Raw genomic sequence first — 22149 nt, 5'->3', positions numbered from 1 at the left:
CATAATATGTGTGTCTCGCTTATCCGCATGCCTCACTTTACTAGCTGCGCAGCAGATTTATGTGCTGTGTCCAATGATGATGTGTTGCGTCAACCTTTTGGGACATCAACAATAATGGTTACCTAGGTAATTTTATGTACTAGTAATGTGCTAGTAATGCCTTCGCATTAAAAGGATGAACTGCACGACCTAGTGCTTGGTGCAAGATAGCCTTAACTGCTTCAGAACCAAGAACCACAACATGATCAACTTGTAACCTAAAAGTAACACATTAGATTTATCTCTGCACATCTATGCTCAAACAGCTACTAGTGTGGGTCTCACAGCTTTGTGTGAGCGCTTGCTCCCTACTCTTTTATTCATATAGTGTTGTTCTGTATACTTCATTCCTACAGTAGTATGGTTTCACACGTGGTTTAAACAGTGCAGTTATTTCCATATGTACCAATATGATGGCCACACCTTGTGCAGGCTATCAACAACAACATCAGGAGACATCCACTGCCTGGGTTAATTTATTACCCACTTAATGAGAATATAAACTGCCAGCAAAATGCTTGACAAAGCTGTGAAGAAAATACAAGATCATAGTTGTTATCACATACCATTGCAGTTATAAACATGTATATTAAAGAAGACTACAGTCCAAAGGAAAAAAAAATGATGCATCCACAATAGAAAAGTATTAAAAACATGGGTCACACACACAAATTTCACTCTAAATTGTAAGAAAAGCAGCAGTGAACTAATAGGATTGGACTCCACATTTCGTCTCCACTCAAAAAAAAAAAAAATATAGCAGGAAAGAAGACACTTTCAATACCTTCAAGACTGATGTTGTCTGGCTTTGAAATGATACTGATGACCGAAGCTGTGTAGCCCAATTTAATACCTTCTTTGAGATTAGAATGCTGACATACAGATGCTGACATTAGGTAGCAGCCATTATTACAACACCCCTTTTTGGAGGTGCCACTTCCATATCATGCAAATTTTAAGCCACAAACTTCTAAACAGTCAGCTTGCCCAGCTGTGAGCCATAGCTACTCCCAAGATGTCCACCTTAAAAACAAAGCTGCTGTCACTCTTGAAGCATACCTAGAAAGGCATTTTGATAACACTTTTCTGGCTGAATATAGACTTAGCACACACAACTAAATGATCTCGACGCACCTGACGAAATGCGCAAGCGAAAATGTGGCGAAGCAATGAATATATTCGTAAAAAGTCAAAAAAACCAGCTATTCCAGAATGTCACTTCCGGTAATTGACAGAAGAGCATTGATTTAAGCAGTTCTGGAACAAGGTAACAAGCGCATGCCATCAGGGTGATGAAAAAGAGGGCAGCTCGGTCTGCGCTAACTTGGTTGCAGTATGGAAACCTGCTTCGCTTCATCAACAACAACAATGCAAGTGAGCATGCCACAATGAACATTGGCATAGAGAAGCATGTGCAAACAAAATGCATGTCAAAAAGACATTCTTCAGAAATTGGCACCAAAAGGTTGTGGCGGGAAAAGTGGAAACAAAAGTCAGCAGTGACCTATGGCGACACCTACAGGCATCAGTTCCACCGAAAAAAAAAAAAAAATAATAATGCGCCAATAACAAACACTACTGCAACATCACTCACACTGCTCAATTTGAGTGGAATTTTTAAGTCCCCTCTCACATACAAAAAATATGCACCATATTTATTTATACATATGTATATATATATATATATATAGATTTGTATAGATGTAACTTTTCTCATTATTTCGTTCCCTTATACGAGCCTATGTACAATCAGTATACAAAGCACATGCTAATATCTTTGCCATGTGATGCAAACCACATCTAAGAAATGACCAGCTCTTGCGTCTACAACACTTAAAGACTACTTTTACAACCGTGGACCTACTAATCTAACTAAAAGATATAAAAATATGAGCTTAACCAGCAAGGCCTTTTCTAATTACTTGCGCCATGTAGACAATTTCTACATGGTATTAATAAGGAAAAGAACAATAAAATTATTGTTTTTCACTCTCACTATCATAGTAAAAGCAGCAATCCACTGCAGAAAACAGCATTGTGAAAAGTGAAATCATTATAAGAAAAACAGTTCGCTGATGGAACGAGCATTTTTAGTTTCCTATGTGTAATTCACTTTTTCTTAAGTATTATTTGGTACCCATTCAACCTTTCTTTCTTTTTTTTTTTTTTGCTTCCGGGCAGAAGAAATAGCCTAGACGTTTTTTCTTTCTATGCAACACAGTCCTCGTTAAGCTCTTACTGCCAATGACAGCTTTTCCGACACAACAGACCCAAGAGTCCCAGTTCAGAATTTGAAAGCAATCATTGCAGTATGCAGTTTCCCGCTGATGCAGTGAGCCACTTAATCCCTATCACACAATCAGACAGACAATAAAAATCCATAACCTATGAGACCAGCATAATATGTTCGGCACTACGTCATTGAGAAAATATTGCCCAGAAACTGCATGTGCACCACATTTTGTTACAAGCCTTTCTAACACCTAGCTGGCAGTGATGTTTTTGGAGTCAGAAATTGCATTACAGCATGAAGAACGCCATACCGCACTCGCCAGAAAGTAATCATGGTCACAGGAATCAGCTGTTGCATTAATTGCAATGAACTGCTTTGGCACCACCTCCAGGTGTCGTAAACGGTCATACATGCCTTTTCACTCCATTTTGTCACACATTGTCACATGAAATATAGTTGTGACAGCATGTGACAAATGAGTCGATTCATCTCATTTTCGACGCCAAGATTTCATGGCCAATTCGGCAACTTAGATAATTGCAGCCATACCATATTAACAAAGGTAAGCTCTTTAAGTGTTAAAAGCAATGAAAGGTACAATGGCATTAATAAAAGACCATTTGCCAAAACGAAGACAACAGAACAGCTCAGGACCAATACGACCAAAATAAACTGCACTACAGAGGCAGCGCGGATCTTGTACAACAGAGGAAAGCAAAATCAGGCAAAGAAAATAGGTATGCCGTAGACAAAACAAACATGCACTAAAGGTTACAAAAAGTATCTACGTAGACTAATCTCGGCACTCAAAAACCATGTGACCTTGCCATAAGCAAAAAAACTGCACGTGCCAAAAGCAGGTAATAAATCTCACCACAGGAGAGCATCACGGGCTTATTACACAGCTCATTTCATCAAAGCTGCCACGACATTGAACAGAGCATGGAACAGATGCAACAGAGGAAAAAAAAGCACGCAAAAAGAGACATTTGCAGGCAACAGTAACAAGCCCAGACTGCAGCATGTAAAACTGCTTCAAGACAGAGATGCTCAGGCTATATCGAGAAGGACAAAAGAAAAAAAAAAAAAAAAAAAAGCACATCTACAGCTGAAACTGACTCTCCAGAGCGTCAAAATAGAAGTGGGAAAAGTACTCCCCCCCCCCCCCCCCCCCCCCGACACCTGCCCGACCATACAAACAGAATGTTGACACTTTACATCTCTAGATTCGTTGTCATATGTACACTTCAAGTGCACATAAAGCTTGAGACTTGAGAGACATTATTAACAGCCAGAGTAAGAACAATATCAGGTCACATTTCGGGCATACCATGTACGAATTTCAGCTACGAGAGAGCACAATCCACCAACCATGCCCACAGTTGAAACTCTGCATTCAAAAACTCAAACTGGCATCCCTCTTTCAGCGTCAGATATGTACACAATGTCGTGAACAGGCCACAAGCCCACATATCAGGCTTTATAAAGGAGATGATGCTTTCACGTGGAATGTTGGAACAGGTGTGAACCGTGAGCCAAGTTGCAAGCTGCCAAAGAATGCAGATCATGCCAGAGGAAGACACGCACACACCAGTCACCCTCTCACTGATCAAAGCTCTAAGCACAGAAGACAGTGAGAACAGCACATCAGAAGTCGCGGGCAAGCTCGCACTACAAGAAACGAGCACCAAAGGACCACATCCAAGACGCATGCCCCAGCTGAAGGTTTTCATTAAAATGGACACATGTCAATACAAATACGGAAAAACAGCGCCACCAAAGACCATTCAAGTGTACACAGCAAAGAACCACTATGCGAGACCCTACAAGGCAACAAATTTCTTTGTGATATCTAATACTGTATCCTTTTTGGATAAAGCTGAAGGTTTATTTCGCGGCATCACCATGATTTAAGCTAGGTTTCATGACCAAGCACACCAAATTTCATGTCAGTCAACTGTGTAGGTTTGTCTGAAGCTGACATCCAAGCTTTTCTAAGACGCTTAACATGTCAGTGGTGGCCAATTGCTGTGTGCATTTTTGTGCTCATTGGTAGCTTTAGTTTCATGTCCACTTTGTTATTCTTAGATTCGTTCCTTTCCAAAGTAAGTTCATTTTAAATAACTCAATTCAGCTAGCATACCATGCATATCTTTTCGCATCCCTTGTTGTCTCAGTATAAACTTTACTATGCATCTGTTTATGACCAACACGAAAGTTCAGTACCAAAAGCAATATATTTCACTGATTACAAAATACTCCCGCCAAAAGCCCCAGGCAGCAAACTTTTGGAATCTGGACAGAATCGCTTTTGATGCAACACGTTTTCATGCATGCCTGACACAATACAGTCAAACCTCGATATAACGAACACGCATATAACGAATGATTGAATATAGCGAACTTTTCCGAAATATTTTTGTCAAACACATGTATTTTTAACTTCCCATAGCGAACGCGGTTCGGCATAAAACGGATATTACGAACTTCGCGACGCCAAGCACTACCTCACTTTAATAGCAGGAGGCAGGCTTCGTTGCACTACATGTGTGTTATGTGGTGCAGCAAACGTTCAGGATTACCTCGCAAGCGCTGACAGCGCCACAGATGCCACGACAGCATTGGGAGTTGACAGCCGAAGAAATTTATGGCCTCCGAGATTACCTCCGCGTGCCTGTTTGTGCGCACGGAGGTGATCTCGGAGGCCATAAGAAATCGTTTGCATCTCACAATCGCCGACAGCGCGGCAGCGGCACGATCGAATGTTGTTTTTTGCCTTTTTGCATGGAGGAAGGAAACAACTTGCTCTTTTGGGTTTTTGCGCCATTCGCATTTTTTGGTTTTAGTGTTAGCAGCGGCGTGGCCGTCGCAGCGTTCGGTGGAGGCTGCGTCGGTCGTCGTGTCGAGTGTGGTGCGCGGGTGTGCGTAGTGCTGTGATGGCGATGAACGTGAAAAAAAGAGCAGAACTGACGTTAAAGACCAAGCTCAAGATAAAGACAGTTTACAAGAGGAGACTGATTGACACTCTTCTCGTGAAGCTTGAAGATCGACTTGCTGGGAGCATTAAAGCGGCATGGGACAGCGTGAAAGGCGAAACGATTGCCAACTGCTTTCGGCACGCAGCTTTTGTTCCAGCAGAGGCCCGCGCATCAAGTGACGATGGGGACGAAGCAGAAGCAGAGCTCTGCGAGCTCGATGAGGTGACACGCCCGCAACAATGACTGTTGAGGATTTTGTAGGCGGCGACGACATCGCGGCGACCACGGCTGTACTGACGGACGCCGAAATCGCTGTGGAAGTTTCTGAACATCCCGCAGACGAAGCTCAGGCTGACCGTGCAAACGATGAGAACATTCCGACTTCACAAGAAGCGCTTGCTGCATTGGATTTACTGCGCCGCCACTACAGTGCTATTGAGAGCAGTGGGTTTGCCCTTGTTGAGCGTTTGCAAACTGTGGAACAGGGCGTGATACGGAACGCGATCAACACAAAAAAAAACAGGCCGTGATAACGCAGTTCTTTGTGCGTAAATAAACGGACGTGACTCAAGAAGGCACCCTCCTAGTTGCTGTGCCTTCTCTGAATGAATTTTGCTGCTCTTGCAAGGATTTTCTGTGAAATTACGAATTATGGACAGAGCGAACTATTTTCAGATTTTTTAACTGTTCGTTATAACGAGGTTTCACTGTAGAAGACTGCCAATTTCACTTGTCAGCAATGTACATAATCATAAACAATATCTTGCACCTCAAAACAATGTTAAAGTGAATGATTTTGGCTATGACAGGTCTGAAAGGTTTTAATTAAAAGGGGGGGGGGGGGGATTAACCATTTCTTAATGATTATGGTTAATCAGAGCAATTGTTAGCAAAAGGAATGTGTAGATTCTGCAGCAGAGCAGAAGTGCCATAAACTGTGCAAGTGCCTCGTGTAAGGTGTCCTTTTGAATAGCTCTAATGTCATCTTATTTGCAGTGTGCAAGTACTTGTCATGAGTGCACTAAAGTGGAATCCCTCTAATAGTAAACAGTTACGGGAAATTTTTTTACCATATTAGTGTCTCACTGTATAAGCTGATAGTGATGACATGGCCCTGAAAATGCCATCTCATAATTAAATGGCTACTTACTAGATATATCTTAGTGGTTTATAAAAGAAACGCTCAGGAAAACCTTCTGTCCTCATAACTATATATGTTTTCTTGCTATGCTTTTTTTTTCTTTTATCAAGTTTTCAATTTCATTTACATTTTGTGGAAGTGCCTATTTAGCCCCATGTGAAAGACGGAGCGTCAGCGCTTTGTCACCGATTTTAGACAACAAGATGTGGCGTTGCTGCGTCACCTGTGCACCCCTTATCTCTACCTTTCTTTGCTTTTTAGGCCGGTATAATGCACAAATCTAAATTTTCTGCGTTTACACTGTGGTGGCGACGATGAAACGTCGCTAAACCAGCTAGGCCTAACTGCGCAGCCTTTTCAAAGTTGTGCCAGACTGCAAGCAGTCGATGCCGGCAGCCTACCAAAAGTGGCCAGTTTGGTCACATACTTCGGAGCCCAATAGCAGCGCATTTCGCGCAATTTTCTCCCTTCGTTACGGATGCCGATCGAGATACAGGAATATCTCGAATCACTATCTTTCGAACGAGACTAAAATGATGCCGGTGGAGCGCATATTTCTTGAACAGCGGTTGATCTTTGACCTGAATTTAAAAGGCCAAGCGTACCGATTCGCAACTTTGGAATGCCGTAACATGCGAAATAGGTGGTATTTATCAACCAAAATTTGCAGATAGCTGCAGAAACATCTCAGGACCGTAAAAATGAAGAAATCAAAAATGTGATTTTTAGACCAATTTTCGGCACCAAAGAGAAATGCGTGTGATACAGTCAAGCGCAGCATAACCGCGGCATCTCCAGTTCTTGCCTCTGCTGCTTCATGCTACGCAGTGCCATGAATGTTTGCCCCTTTCTTGGCTTACCATCTTCTCACTGCATTTTTACTGTTTTACTTTTTCAACGAGCCACGTCACCTTTTTTTAAAGTCCATAGCCAGCTTTGTTCTCTCTTTTCTTTTTCCAGGTTTTCCCTGATTATTTCACTTCAAATTCCCTGACGGGTTAAAAGGCTAAACAATGTTGCTACTGATGATAATCAGCATAGATGGATAATTCCTAACAAAAAGCTATTTATCAATCATATTTTGCAATTTACAATAGTGAAAGGCTGTTATTAGTGTTAATGGCCGTTAAGAACGCCAGAAGTTTACTGAAAATTAAAAGCGTACAGATTCTAACCTCAGAGCATGCGAGCCGCACACCCCACAAAAAGCCGAGCCAGTCCAATCAAACATGATTGCGCACGCACCAATCGCTTTCGTGCTGGCCACTGCCAGAGCAGTTATCCCTGCTTTTTGTCGCGTACTACTCCCACGCAGCGCTTCCTCATATTTTATTGAGTACCTACCTCAAGTGAGTATTGGTTCTACTGTGGCAGCTCAGCCATGCGTTGGCATTAAAGTAATATGTTGCGCCTCAACTTGCGGCGCGGCTGCCGTACTGGCGAGACAGCACAAGAAAGAAAAAAACGAAAAAAAAAAAATACTGCATGGATAGCATACTTGCTCTACGCAAGCCTAAAATGAATATGCACTGCAGAATATATCGCGCAATTTTTTCTGACTTGGCAAAATTTTTGATGGTTTCCCTGACATTTCACTGATTTTTCCCAGTGCATAAAATTTCCCTGACAATACTCGGTTTTCCTGGTTGCTAAACCTGCATGTTTCTGTACCAACTCGGCCAACTTTCTACCTTACCAAGGTAGACTATAGAACACCCACGAGCAGTGTGCTTCTGTGCCGGCCGCCAGAACGTCGCGACAGAAACTGCACCACATGTGTGCATGCGCAGAGTTCATGCTGCTAGGTTACAGATTGCTTATTTATTTTCATGTTTTGTAGACCAAATTACTTCTATGTTAAAAAAAAAGAATAATTTGCACCCCCCTTTGAGTTCAATATATCTCGAACTGACTGCATAGAATCTGCATAGAATCATAATGAAGGGATAACTGAGCATTGCTTTCATTAAGCCACATGGATGACCATTAGAAGAGCCTTACTTCTAAGGTGCAGTAACACTGTGAGCCACAGGTATGGAAAGACAGCGTAAACGCTCTGTCCACACCACTCTCAATGTTCCTTTTTACAACCCGCAAGACGAGAAGGACCTAACTTGCCCAGCATGCATTTCTTTCGTGGTGACTGATGTTGGCAAGCATTGAAATATCGTCAACTTGGCTATAAAAGGTTTTAAAACGAACAGTTTCAGCACTTGATGCGAGCCCAAACTCCAAAAGTATTGCAGCATGGGGCACGGATGAGTTCCAAAAACGCTACGTTTTAGGCTCTCCCCCCAACCCATCCGTATAAAAACAAGCGCACCATTCACACTAGTCACTTCCTTCTGGAAAATTGTAGAAAGCAATACTCAGAGGTCATCATCCCCAATGCCTTCAAATGCATCATTCTCCATGGTTGCCTTTGGAGATGTGACACCGCTGTTCCTCTTGGAGTCCTGGAAAGGGTGCAGAGAAAACTGCGTTAGCACATGCATAGCAACAGCACCTCCCCACGCGAAACTGTGGACTCTGTTAGTACTCTACTCGCAGCCACAGAAAGTCCAGGAAATCAGTACCCACACCAAGCAGGCACCAAGCAAAGTGTTAGAGCACATGCTGTCAGCATGCCTGTATCCAAAGGATTTCAAGCCTTCTCTCTTTTTCACATGCAAGCACACCCTAATATCAAATTCTGCAAGTAGAACGCAGGAGCAGTGAATCAAGAATCCCGGGCAGCTACTACACACACTGAAATTAAGACGATTATGACGTTTATGAGGTTTAAGGTCCTAAGGCTATGAACGAGACTAAAGCGAAGGGCTTCAAATAGCTTGGACCATTTGGGCTTCTTTCGCGCAGTACAACGGCGTCTTGCGTTTTGTCTCCGTCGAAACGCGGCCACCGTGGCACAGATCGAACCAATTATACTTTGCAAAAGCACTGTCGTCATGTAAGGTTCAAAACTGCAACAACAAGAACAGATGCTTTACATAAAGTTTTTACTCTACAAATACGCTGTAAGATTGAAGAGAACCAGAAACTGGCACAAGTTCGAGAATGGATCATTACCACAAAACACCAGCTGATGTTCTGAAAAGTCACTTGTACCTGCTAAAACCGCTGAATTTTTCACACGGAAGCGGCACACGTGATCACCAGCGTGAAGAACACCTACCATCATGAATTCGCCGTTGGAGCAATGTGATGAGAACCCTACGTATGCAAACTTCAAATGCTTTGAAGTTCCGTTTTATACCAATTCTGAATGACGGGGAGTGAACAACAATGCTAACTTGAGTACAATGTAAATAAACTAAGTTGCAACTCTAGGCCCAGACGAAGACAGGTCCACTTGTTAAAACTATGGTTAGCAGACAGAGGCTTCCCTTCGACCCTTGTTTTGATTCCTTTCACCCTCTGCATTCACCTTCGGCACCTCATTCTACCACGAGTCTTCATAATATGGATGCGCTAATATTGATGCATTCTCTTCTAGAGACAGGAATTACCTTTCCATGCCCTAGAGAACGTTTTGCATATTATAACTGCTTTTTTAGCAACCGTTACGAAGTATAAAAGCTCGCTTAATGGAGATCCTGTGTAGCACCACGCAAAAAGGCAGCGCTAACGTGCAAAACCAAACCTGTAGCGCAGCTCCTTCGGAAGTGTGTTCGAACTACAGACATAAAAAAAGAAAAGTCAACAGCTACCAAAGCAAGCATTTCTAACCAAACAGCGCTTGCCCATTTGTGCTTTTCTAATATTTTGAGCAAGGCAATTTAAGTCACTGCTTCCGAGTTCTCTGCAGCTACGACACTGCCCGATAGGCAGAACAAAATATCTACGAATATTTTCCTCTTCTCTGTCATGCTAGAAGGATGCAAACATTCCGCTCCACAAAAGTCTGCTGCATAACATGCCACAAATCAAGGCAAACTCACACTGAGCTTTCGTGTGTGCTCTCTCGTCCTAGACTTGCCGTCCTCCCGCTAAAAACATGGGAGACAGCAGATGAAACCGCAGCACTAAAACAAGGCTCGTTATGAGCAATAGTGTTGCACAGCTACACACTCCAGTGACAGATGTTAATGTACCATGCCAGCACACTTCCCGGTAGAGAGCCTGTCAACACTGCAAGAGGGCACTGACAAGTAAGAGGCTAAAAAATGTAGCTGCTGAAGATAATGAGCACAGATGAATAATTCGCAACAAAAAGCTGTTTATTAATCATATTCTGCAATTTACAATAGTAAAAAGGCTGTCATCAGAGTTGATGCCATTAAGAATGTCGAAAGTTAACTGAAAATTAAAAGCGCACTGATGCCAGCCTCGGAGCATGCGAGCCGCCCACCCTGCTAACAGCCGAGCCAATCCTATCTAATATATGGCTGCACGCGCGCATGCTTGGCAGCACAGCTCGTCAATCGCTTTCGTGCTGGCTGCTGCCGGCACGGTTATCCCTGCTTTTTGTCGAGTACTACTTTCATGCAGCGCTTCCGCATATTTTATTGAGTATCCAAACTTCACGTGCGTATTGGTTCTTCTATTGTGGCAGCTTAGCCATGCGCTGGCAAGACAGCACAATGAAAAAATCTGCATGAATAACACACTTGCAGTGCGCCAGCTTAAAATAAAAATGCACTGCAGAATATATTGTGCCGATTTCCATGATGTGGCGAAATTTTTGATGGTTTCCCTGACATTTTACTTATTTTTCCCGGTGCATAAAATTTCCTTGGCAATTCCCGGTTTTCCTGGTTTCTAGACACCCTGCTTGTGCGCAGTGCACTAAGCGGATACAAGGTCAATTCTCACTGCCACAATGTAACCATACCGAAACAGCTGCTTATTGACCAAGAACTTACTACAATAAGCTTAATACTGTAGAATGGCCAGGTTGTCCGCGCCTCCCTTGTGCACCTTTCGACACAAAGAGGCTAAAGTCTAGCGTGTGGACTTTCCTTTCTACGATCAAGACAGGTGAGGTGATGCACCCGCCATTACTACACTTTCGAAATTTATCAGCACGAAAACGTGTCAGCGTAAACTCACGCTTAGAACTGAATTCTTTTTTTTTAGCTCAAGCATTATTACTGTCACACAATCCTTTAGCAAGATTTTTCCAGACATTAAAAGTCGCTTAACAGTACCACACTTCATGTAAGCTGCTACTGTGGTTACTGCAACTTCCACCCAAAGACACAAGACAGTCACCACACAAAGTTTCTTATGCGTTAATGAAGCTAAACTCCTCTCTTAACGCTGGAGGAAGCCACAAAAGGCCTCCTTTTTGCTCTGTGAATGTTTGCAACTGCGACAGCAAAGCCGGAGGACTGACAAGGTTCCAAACTGTAAGCACTTGGCCGTCGGTAATTATTGGTGCCACAGAACATGTTCACACAAAATGGGCAAATGCAACATGTACGAAAAGGCATAATTTGTGCGCAACAAAGGAGAGCATCAGAACATTGATAACTGGAGCGCAAGGCAGTTATCAGTTACAATGCCACATTATATTTAACATGGCATTGTAGCATACCAATTAGGTGCAAAATATTCGGACTTATTATGCAGAGTAAGTGTCAGATATACGGTGCGCGCAAGGGTGATAACAGCAGAATGGCGGATCACTAACAAAGAGATCTCTACTTTCTAGTTCTAGGTTGTGATAATTTTACACTTACGCCCACTACTAGGGCTCGAGCTCTCCTCACCAATGCAAGACAGAGATCACCATGTGTTTCTCGAACAGCCACGGGATATGAAGCAAATACATTAAAAAGACCACATTTGCACAACTCTCTACAATTATATGACCAAGCACCCCAGATGAAAGTTAATCTAGAATGGGTACACAGACACCGGGACGTAATGGAGAATGAGAGAGCTGATAACTACCCCATTAAAGCATCCCAACAGGCATTCCCGTTACCCTGACCAGAGATCGAACCAAAAAATGTGCTTCAACCCCCCCGTGTTTCATGATTAGTGGAGAGAAGAATCTACCCTATTCAAACAAACTCAAGCACTCTTTTCTGCTTTGAGAGCATTTCACACATCATTAGGAATGTGCAAATAGTGAATTTTCTGCTCGAAGTGAATATGAAGAGAGTATTTATTTTGTTTCAACAGCTTTGAAGTGATGCGAATGGTTTGCGATAAGAAATGAAGCAGTAAAAAAACAAAAAAGAATTGTATCATTAGCCGTTAGGTGTTTGCAGAATTCATTAAAGAAATTTAATAAAATTATATTTTGAAACTTGCGTAAGGTAATATTCAAACAGCAGCGAACCGAAAACAACTATACACCATAGGCTCAAACCTCTCCTGTGACATTCTTTATGCTGCTGATTTCAAATATAAAAGGCACAGACATAATTTTCGGATTTGATTTATCATCAACACTTGCGTTCCACTCAGTCATGTACCCCACAGATTTGGGTGTACAAGCGTGGCTGAAATTACGGCTATGTCGCATTTTATGCCGCAATTCCTTCCTACAACCTAATTTTCGTCGCATACAGTAAGTGATCACCTGTGTGCGTGTTCGAGTCTTCGTACCCTGGATTGAAATGTCTGTTACACGAAAGTCGAAAGTATGCTAGCATGGTACGCTGGCATATCACAGAGTGGTGTTTGCACTGGCAGTTCTAGAGCTGAGGCGGTACAGCATATCAATCGTGTGTCGGCATCGCTTTGTGGCACAGCTTTGCAGCCCTGAGAGGCGGTAGCTTTATGGGGGGTGAGCTGGTTTCGGACATTTCCGCATAAGCACCCCAAATGTTTGAATTAACCAGGCTGGCGCAGGTCGTGAAACTTACATTAGGAATCACGGAACCAAAGAACTTCTTCGAAATATCCAGAATATTGACTTTACCGAGTTTGAATTATCAGGATTTTACTACACAGGCGAAAGGAAAAATGATGACAAAAATGCAAACCATACTGCATAATACTGCATAATACTGCATAATACTGCATAATCCTGGTTGCATAATCTTGCGCTGTTTTATTTCATTATGCAGTACCAACTAGCCCGGCATCTTGCACTCCTGGTTGCATATCAGTTGCACACCAGATTGAAGGCTGACAAGGTACGACTAAAACGACATAGCACAACTTCTGCTTTATCAACATTGCTTGTCATGAATTCGCCGCGCCTATTGCGCGATTATGTATGGAAGCATCGTTTACGAGATTTTTCAACGCAATTAACATAAAGCAACAATCCAAACATCTTGCTTTCTAACTGAACTGCATTGTTTATTTTTTGGGGGGAGGGGAGGAAAAATTGTATTATACACGATTCAGAAAGAAAGATGTAGCGCTTTTGATTTACGCAGGACAGAAGACACTGGTGGTGTCTGGCAGCACAGTAGATAACCGTTTTCATGCCCTTGTGCAGCCTTTCTATATTATGAGGGGAGGGAGCCAGGACTGCGAAGGCAGCACTTACAGTCTCATGAACGATGCCGTCACTGGACGCGGACCGGCTGACGGAGATCTGGTAACTGGAGCCATCACGCTTGAGGAAGCTCCACGAGCCTCGGCGACCGGTGCCTGACCTCTGGCGAGGGTTGATGCCCTGAGGCCGGTCAGCTCCCTGCTTCTTGAGCAGCAGCTCACCCACCATGCCCTGAAGGCATACGCTCAGCAGGATCGCCTGCAGGAGACACAACCAGGCAATGCTCATTCTCTCAAAGGCTACCTCGCGCATCGAAATCAGACAGTCGCGTGGTACTTTGACATACCAATAAGATTTGCGAAATCATGGTGACGCTTCAATCTCGTGCAACAATGCTGTTGCATTTTTCAATCGCTGAAGCCAAACGTTGCTCATAGCTGTGCGGCAGCAGATACTCCTTCAATGGCAACATACTTCCTTGGCCTTCCTTAATCGTATGGGTGGAGCAGCTGCTGCTGCAGAAGTACTTGGGAGCAAATCTGTACTATCCACTGTCGTAGAGACTTATGGCATGTTGTGGATCCGGCCCAGTGACTTCGGGTTTCTTTTCTGTTTTGAATTCTTGTTCCGCGGTCGCGTGACATGAGTTGCGCTGCTACATGTTTCTATCATGACATCTCGACGTGCTCATTGTTGGTTTTTTATTTTTTTTTTTTGGCCCTTATAGTAGGTTGTGGATCCAACTCAGTGACTTTTGGTTGTTTTTCCACTACCGTAAACACAGACTGTGTTGATTCTTGCTCTATTACAACACGCTACATGGAGCTGTCTAGACACGTCTGCACACAATCAAGCGCAGCTGCCAACTGCCATTTCTCGGCCATGCCACGCAAGCAGCCGGCCTACCAAATGCCAACTGTCAGTGCCCCTGCTTTGTCATGTCACATGGTCTTATGTGAAACATTAGATTCACATGTCCCACAACGCACTCGGTGACCAATCGATGCTTGCCATGTCGCCTGCCAACTGCTACCTGCCAACGGAGCCACCAACCTGGCAGTGTCATGTGACTGTGAAATCATCATCATCCACAGCAGCAGCCGGACTATACCCAATGCAGGGCAAAGGCCTCTCCCATATTCCTCCAATTAAACCAGTCCTGTGCTAGCTGCATCCACATGACCCCTGTGAACTTCTTAAAAAACAGCCCACCTAACTTTCTGCTGCCCACTGTTACACTTTCCTTCCCTTGGAATCCAGTTTGTTACTCTAAGCGACTATCGGTTATCCTCTCTTCATACTACCTGTCCTGCCCAAGCCCATTTCTCCTTCTTGATTTCCACTCGAATGTCAGTAACTTGAGTTATTTCTCTGACCCACTGTGCACGTTTCCTATCTCTTAACGTTACCCCTACCATTTCTCATTCCGTAGCCCTCTGCGTTGTCTTCAACCTAAATAAAACCCTTTTCGTTACCCTCTATGTTTCAACCCCATAGGTGAGCACAGGTAAGATGCAACTGTTGTATACTTTCCTCTTGAGCAATACCGGTAAGCTGCCAGTCATAATCTGCAAGTGCTTGCCAAATGCACTTTATCCCAATCTTATTCTTCTTGTTATTTCCTTTTCATGGTCCGGATCTGCGGTTACTACCTGTCCAAAGTAGACGTATTCGCCTACTACTTCCAGTGTTTCGCTACCAATCAAAAACTGAGGCTGTTGAACATTACCTGAGTCTTCTGCATATTGATTTTCAAGCCTACATTTCTACTTTTCCTGTCTAGGTCACCAGTCATTCTTTGCAGTTCATCTCCTGAGTTACTTAGAAAGGCAATGTCATCAGAGAATCGCAGATTACTGAGGTATTCTCCATCTACTGTTATCCTCAACTGCTCCCATTCCAAGTGACTGAGTACTTCCTCTAAGCAAGCTGTGAATAGTACTGGGGAGATCGTGTCTCCTTGCCTAACACCTTTCTTTATAGAAATTTTGTTACTTTCCTTATGCAGAATTATGGCTGCTGTGCAGCCACAATATATATCTTCCAGTACTCTCATGTACGGCTCGTCTACACCCTAATTTCGCAATGTCTGCATGACCGCCAAGGTTTCTACTGAGTCAAATACTTCTTCGCAATCAATGACATCACACATTTCATTGACCAATTAGTGCTCAACCATATCACATGGCCCATTGATGTCAACATCCTTTCGACCAATCAGCAATTTTTGTGACTAATGCTGGCCACAACATCATGCCTAATGCAATCGCATAAGAACAAAACATTCCCTCAGGCCAGCAAGACCAGTGAACGTTTTAGCTCTGACAAGCTGTGCTAGCACCCTCTCCCTATGAGAAAATCTCCGTGTTAGTGCAAGATGCGACCTATATCACTGCACATCTAGCAATATCTGGAGATCACAAAAAAAAAATAAAAATAAAAGCTGGCTAGCTGTTATGACAATGAACTTATGGAGGATAAATGCTCTTCAGGCAGGGGCTTAAACCCATTGGCATCTAAAACCATCAAATCAATGGCCACGGAAAACACCACTATATTACAAAAGCAATTAAAATGACAGCCTGTTATCAGTTTTTCTAGCCAGCCAACGATGGCACACAATGACACTGGATGGATTTTGAATAGTTTGCTACAGATGACAACACTGGTTCTATATTTAGAACGAGAGCTCTACTTGCCAAACCTTCGAACCAAACCATGGTGAAACATGTGTTACCTATAACGCTGCGTAGCTTATGTCTAGTATAACTGACCTTTACTGATTATGTTATAATTACAGATAATTGTGTGACTCAAAATCGAACTTTAAGCTACAACATCGTCATATACAGCTGCACAGCTTATAAGTCAAGTAGAATTGCACTGGAATAATTGTGGTTTTTAATTACCGTTAAACAGTTAACTATGATTAAAACAGAACTCTGCACTATAGCCTCAAGTCGCATACTGCTAGGTAGCTTACACTGAGTATAATTGCACTGGCCTAATTTAGTTAACTGTGGTTAAATATTGAACTTTATGCTACGACATCAAGTCATATATCATGTTAGATAGCTTATATTGAGTTTAACTGCACTGCATTAATTGCAATTCCTAACTAATTACTGTTTATTAGGTAAATACGCATCCAAAGTAAGCTTTGTTGGCTGCTCTTTCTGAGCATGCTCTTGGTGCAACCAATTCTCGCCTTGTGTTGGTGGCAGCGCTTTGCAAAGGGGCAAGGCCACACGCTTCCGTGTTTCCTTTCATACCGTTTCTAGCTGTACCTGACACAGTGCCAAAAATTGCATCCGTATGCAAGGCCAAAGGGCAAAAATTGGGCGAATCACGGCAGCCGTATTTTTTAAACAAAAGAATGCCAGATTTTCTAACACTACCAAAGCCAAGCAGATGTCAGAGACCACTTCAACCTAGCTCACTGTGCTACCATGCTCCTTCTTTTAAAGCAGTTGAATTGTGACTACTGCTACCACGTACCTGGCTGCTGACCACTGTGATCCACTGGAGCTTGTTCTTGCTCATCAGGTATTCAAATGATAGCTCCAGTCTGTGGCGCTTCCCATCCGAGCTTTGCGAATCTCCGGAGCACTCTCCATTCACACTGTCTATCACCTATTTAAGTGAGGAGAAATTTGTGTGGTCCATACCAACACAGGCATCAAAATATTTGATCGATGGTCCAGATATGCACAACACTGATAACAGAAACTTTTAAGCTCCATGAAAGAACAAAAACTACCTTCACACTACGAAACTGTGTAAGCTAACTTTCTGTGACAAGGAAACTAAAATAATTTCTTGTTTTCACAGTGTGTTGGCAGCCTCCCCAGAATATTGTTCGCCCATAACAAATACAACTTCAATTTCCTTCCATGAGCGTAAGGCTAATGGCACGTTCCATTGGGCAAATGGGAGCAGAGACCCCAAGCAGGGAGGAGCAATGCAGTAGCACACCAAGTGAGGGTGTGTATGCTCTACCATCGGAACGATCACTGTGCTCCAAGAGCAGTATGCCAAAAGACATGCTCGCTTTCCCATGATTCTCTGCATGCTGGCATGTCACAGCGTGACTGACGTGACTAACGAGACTAAAACCTCCATTCCCTCAGCTTCTGGCTGAGAAGATGAAGATGAGCCCATGTCCTTGGTGGTACCCGAGGCACCAGCATCAACTAGGCAGATAAGATTACGCGGAGCAAGCCAAGCATACGGGCTTTCTGGCAGTAGTTTTTTTTTTGCAGTTACTGGCAGAAAAACAAAGACAGCAAAAATATGACTTTTCCATACCACGTGACTTCCTTCACACGCGTGTTTGACGAGAGGGCTGCCATGACTGCTCTCAATACAATAGAACCATGCCTATTCTACCACTGGATGAAAATGCTCCAAATCTAGTTCTCCTGGTGGAAGACATCCACTCTTGTGACACCACTTTTGGGAGTGCTTTTGAGTGCTCCTACTAGACCAATGGAATGTGCCATAAGCTGTGGACCGCTGCTGGCTACAAGTCAATCAAGGTGCTTCAACCTTGCTTTAATGAGCAGCAAATTGTGTGTTGTTTATACGGATGACATGCTTGAACTCACAGCAGTTGTGATCCTCCAGCATCGTATCCTCGTGACTCGAAAGCTGATTTCTTTGTACTGGTCCTGCAGAAAACCAACGCAGTGCGTCAGAAGGTGCAGAGAAGATGCATAGGTACATAGATCTGCCTTTTCAACCTTTTCAAACACCTTTCTTTGGTAATTCTTCACTATTTGTAAAAAATTGCTAGACCCTAATACTTCTGCAGTGCTAGAAAATGACTGGTAAACAATGCCTGTGCTATACAGAAAGGGGGGTTAATGCACTTGGCTAACTTACAGAGTGTACTACAAAAGCTGACACTTAGCACCGCAATTTATTTCCGAGGACCCCTAAACCTGATTGCCCTGAACAAACGTTTACAATCAAAGCGTCACAAGAAGTCCATAAAAATCAAAATCAAAGACTACCGTTACACTATAGCAGCAGCTCTAATCTCTCCGGTCCCTCCCTACTTGCAACACCACAAGTAAAACTGAGGTGCTGTACTGGCCACAAGGAAATTAGTCACAGCAGTTAATCCTGGGTGTAATGAACCTCCGTGTAGCAAACTCCTTGATACTACAAAGTTCATCAATTTTCTAACCCCACGACCACTTAGGCACATCTATTCATGAACTACACACAACGATAGTGTTGCTGCAGTTGAGTTTACACACGATGAATTTACTTTGCAAGGAATTCAGTCTATGCAATCTATTAGCTAGTGCCGCATTAACCAAAATTTGGCCAAACCACTCATGTTTCACAAAAATAAAAAAAGCCACCATGAGAGAAACGTCTAGGATCAAAACGGCCAAATGCAATTGACACGTGCCATGCTGTAGCACAGTCGGTACTTCCCTGCAGCTTTTGCTGTTGCGTTGTCACAAGAAACAGTAGAATGTGGCAAACACGATGGGAGGATGAGCAATGTGCCCGCGCTCTTGGTGGCTTCATGATTTCGAAGCCAAAAGTAGACATGCAGCAGGAGTGAGCATGGCAGAAAGTACCAGGCATATGAGGCAAAGGTGGGAGTCAAGGGGCAACAAAGCCCAGGAGGACGAAGAGAGGGTACACACGACCCTACCTAATTGGCGCTGTGTGCAAGCCAAGGCGGAGAGAGGGGCGACTCAATGAAATCTTGATAGCTAAAAAAAATGCGATCATGACAAGTTTATCCGCGTTTATGACTTAAGTAGTGGTAGTTCATTCTGTGAACTGTGGCTTTACCGCACGAGGCAGATTCAGGGTGTTTGATGGGGGAATGACTCACTGAGTAATAGCAAGCCAATTTTATCAGTATTCATTAATTCTTTGTTTTCATTACCATTATCCTTTCCCCTTTCCCACTGGCTGGATTGATCCTCAGTGCCACCAGGTACCCACTGACTTTGTAATGGATACAAGGAATCCCCAGACCTGATGCTCTGCTCTTCTGAGATGAGATACTTCGGAAAAGAGTCTTGGACCAAAACTGTTGCGCCGACGAGCCAGTGAGTCATTCCGCCATCAAACACCCTGAATCTGCCTCGTGCGGTAAAGCCGATTTAAGCACCAGCTAGGTACACTGAAGGAAAAGTAAGCTTTGCCACACTATGCCCAGAGTTCAGTTACTTCAAATGCTAGCAACAACTCAAAAGGCATAACTCCACCTACTTCACCATGTGAGAATACACATGAATCCCCTGTCCCATTATAACACCTGCGCGTAACTATCACGCAAGTTTACGCGCGCTGTTAGGGAGGATGGCGAGAGGAAGGATCACCAGCCATCGCCCGCCGGCTCCCCCAGTCTCCCGTAACGCCACCGCCGCGACTTTCCCTCACTCCTCCCGGACTAGAGAGACCTCCGCGTCTCTCGCGATTCTCTCGGGTCTTTCGGCGGGTGAACGTGCACATGTGCGGTGCCGGGGAGACCCCCCTGTCATCTGAATTATTCGATCATCGTACGCACTTACCGCTACGGGGCAGAAGCGTGAAGCCGCACCATGCGAGTAGAACGCTCCTCTCACTCTTTTCGCGTGTGCTTCCCCCTTTTGATGGTTTTATTTCACCCTGGTATACGAGCGGGATGTTCGCTTGCTACAGCGGTTGTATTTGAAGTCTGCGTTCTGCTATGTACTCTGTTAGAATAAAGCCTGCTTGAGAACGCAACTCGGTGTTTGTCCCCACTGGCCTGAACCCGGCACAGTGGCGTCTTCTTGCACCGTGGGTTGGAGGTCATGGCTCTGACTGTTAGGGCTGGCATGCTGGGGCTAGAAGGCGACACGTCCGCTTCTAGGCCCCCTTTGGAGCGTTATCACAGGAATAACCCCCATAACCAGAAGCAATAGTCTCACAGCACCATTGCCTGCACAGCTATCAAAAACATTTCGGAAACAATTAATTTTGATGGCTCTGTAAAGACATCAGGCGTAACGCCTGATTCAACCACTCGCGACTCTGTGTTGTGATGACAGGATTAAGAAAGCTAATTAAGAAAAGTAAACTACTAGAATTAACGTCAATTTACCTGTGCTAAGGCAAGCCTAAAGTTGAGCTCTCTACCTCCAGCGCTGATGAGAACTCGAGTGTCAGGCTGTGGATAGTCGCAGAAGCAGGGCGCGAACTGGAGGTAGCCATAATACTTCAGTGTGCGCGCCAGTTGTAGGTACTGCAAAGTTGGAGGGTTAAAAAATGCTTCAAAATACAGTAAAAGATGCTGTAGTACCACATTTTGCACACAAAATTAAGAGCCGAAAACAAACACAGGCATGATAAACTTGTGTTTCTAGAAAGCAACTAAGTACTCTGCAGGCACGCCCCTTTAAAGGGTCAATAAAAAGGAAAATACAATATTTTCGTGAATATAAGCAACCCCCTAGTCTCACAGAAAGAAATTTTTGAAGAAAACATGGCATGTGAATCTAAGCACCCTCTTTTTTTTCAAGGTAGAGCACGCATCGAAGGTTGCTAAGCTCCCTTCACTCTCACTCTGTCAGAGAGCCAGATCTGTCAGAGTCTTGAGGTGGCACAGCATCCATGGCGTGAATAAAGTCACTTTAGGTGCGACCTCTGCCTTCGTGTATTGATGCGTTCCAACATCACATAGCTGGCAACACCGCAGAAAGCTGAAAACCGACCAAAAGCGGCACAGATAGCTCTATCAGCATGTTTTTATGTGGGCCTGAAAATCGACATGCCAGGCAAATTTCACGCACATACCGAGACCACGTTTTTTGGATTGGTGCCAGTTGCTAGAGAAACGTAACAGAGGTTGGAACGTGTTTGTAAGGAGTTGAATACAACTTGAAGTTTCGGTGAACTGTAATCATGTTTGCTGTTTGCCAAGTTTTCTAGCCAAATAAATTGTTATTTCTCAAGCCCGTCTAGCCGAGACATTGCCGCGACGAAGAGGAGGAAGGGGGTGGAGAGAGGGATAACTTTAGATTTTTCGAATTTCAGCACCCTCTATAACTTTGGGCATCTCAATCATGAAAAAAAGGCGGTACTTAGAATCGAGTAAATATAGTAAGTTGACTTGTAATGCTAGGATACCAGCTCCTAATCACAAAAACATCACTCTTACTGAAAACAAAATGTAGACTACAGTGGGAACAAAAACAGAGGTACCGCCCATAGCCCATTCTCAAGTACAAGCCTCATGACACACAAGAAATCCTGCGGGCTATAAAAATGCACATTACGGTTACATATCTCAATTCTGAAGTTCTGTGAGAACCTGAATACAGTACAGGCCTGCATATAATGTGAGGTGCAATTTCGG

At 43.6% G+C, this 22149-nt stretch overlaps 1 protein-coding gene across 2 annotated transcripts in view; it reads right to left on the bottom strand.

Moving 5' to 3' along the window:
- Nucleotides 1-500: 500 nt before the first annotated feature.
- Snx17 (sorting nexin 17) overlaps nucleotides 501-22149 on the bottom strand; it is a 40221-nt gene continuing 18572 nt past the window's right edge. Inside the window, exons 8-13 of one of the 2 annotated variants that reach the window (XM_084601738.1) lie at nucleotides 20896-21036; nucleotides 18404-18466; nucleotides 17295-17429; nucleotides 13848-14054; nucleotides 10333-10380; nucleotides 501-8847 (exon numbers count right to left, since the gene is read on the bottom strand). In XM_084601738.1, coding sequence (XP_084457864.1) covers nucleotides 8761-8847; nucleotides 10333-10380; nucleotides 13848-14054; nucleotides 17295-17429; nucleotides 18404-18466; nucleotides 20896-21036 — 681 coding nt within the window. In that variant the 3' untranslated portion in view covers nucleotides 501-8760. The remainder of the gene's footprint in view (nucleotides 8848-10332; nucleotides 10381-13847; nucleotides 14055-17294; nucleotides 17430-18403; nucleotides 18467-20895; nucleotides 21037-22149) is intronic. The other variant, XM_084601739.1, reaches the window with a different exon arrangement.

This window comes from Amblyomma maculatum, chromosome 4, assembly GCF_055883805.1.
Source record: "Amblyomma maculatum isolate TAMU_Amacu chromosome 4, ASM5588380v1, whole genome shotgun sequence".
NCBI lineage: Eukaryota > Metazoa > Arthropoda > Arachnida > Ixodida > Ixodidae > Amblyomma > Amblyomma maculatum.
The sequence above is the reverse complement of the archived record's forward strand: the minus strand, read 5'-3'. Positions and strand labels throughout refer to the sequence as shown.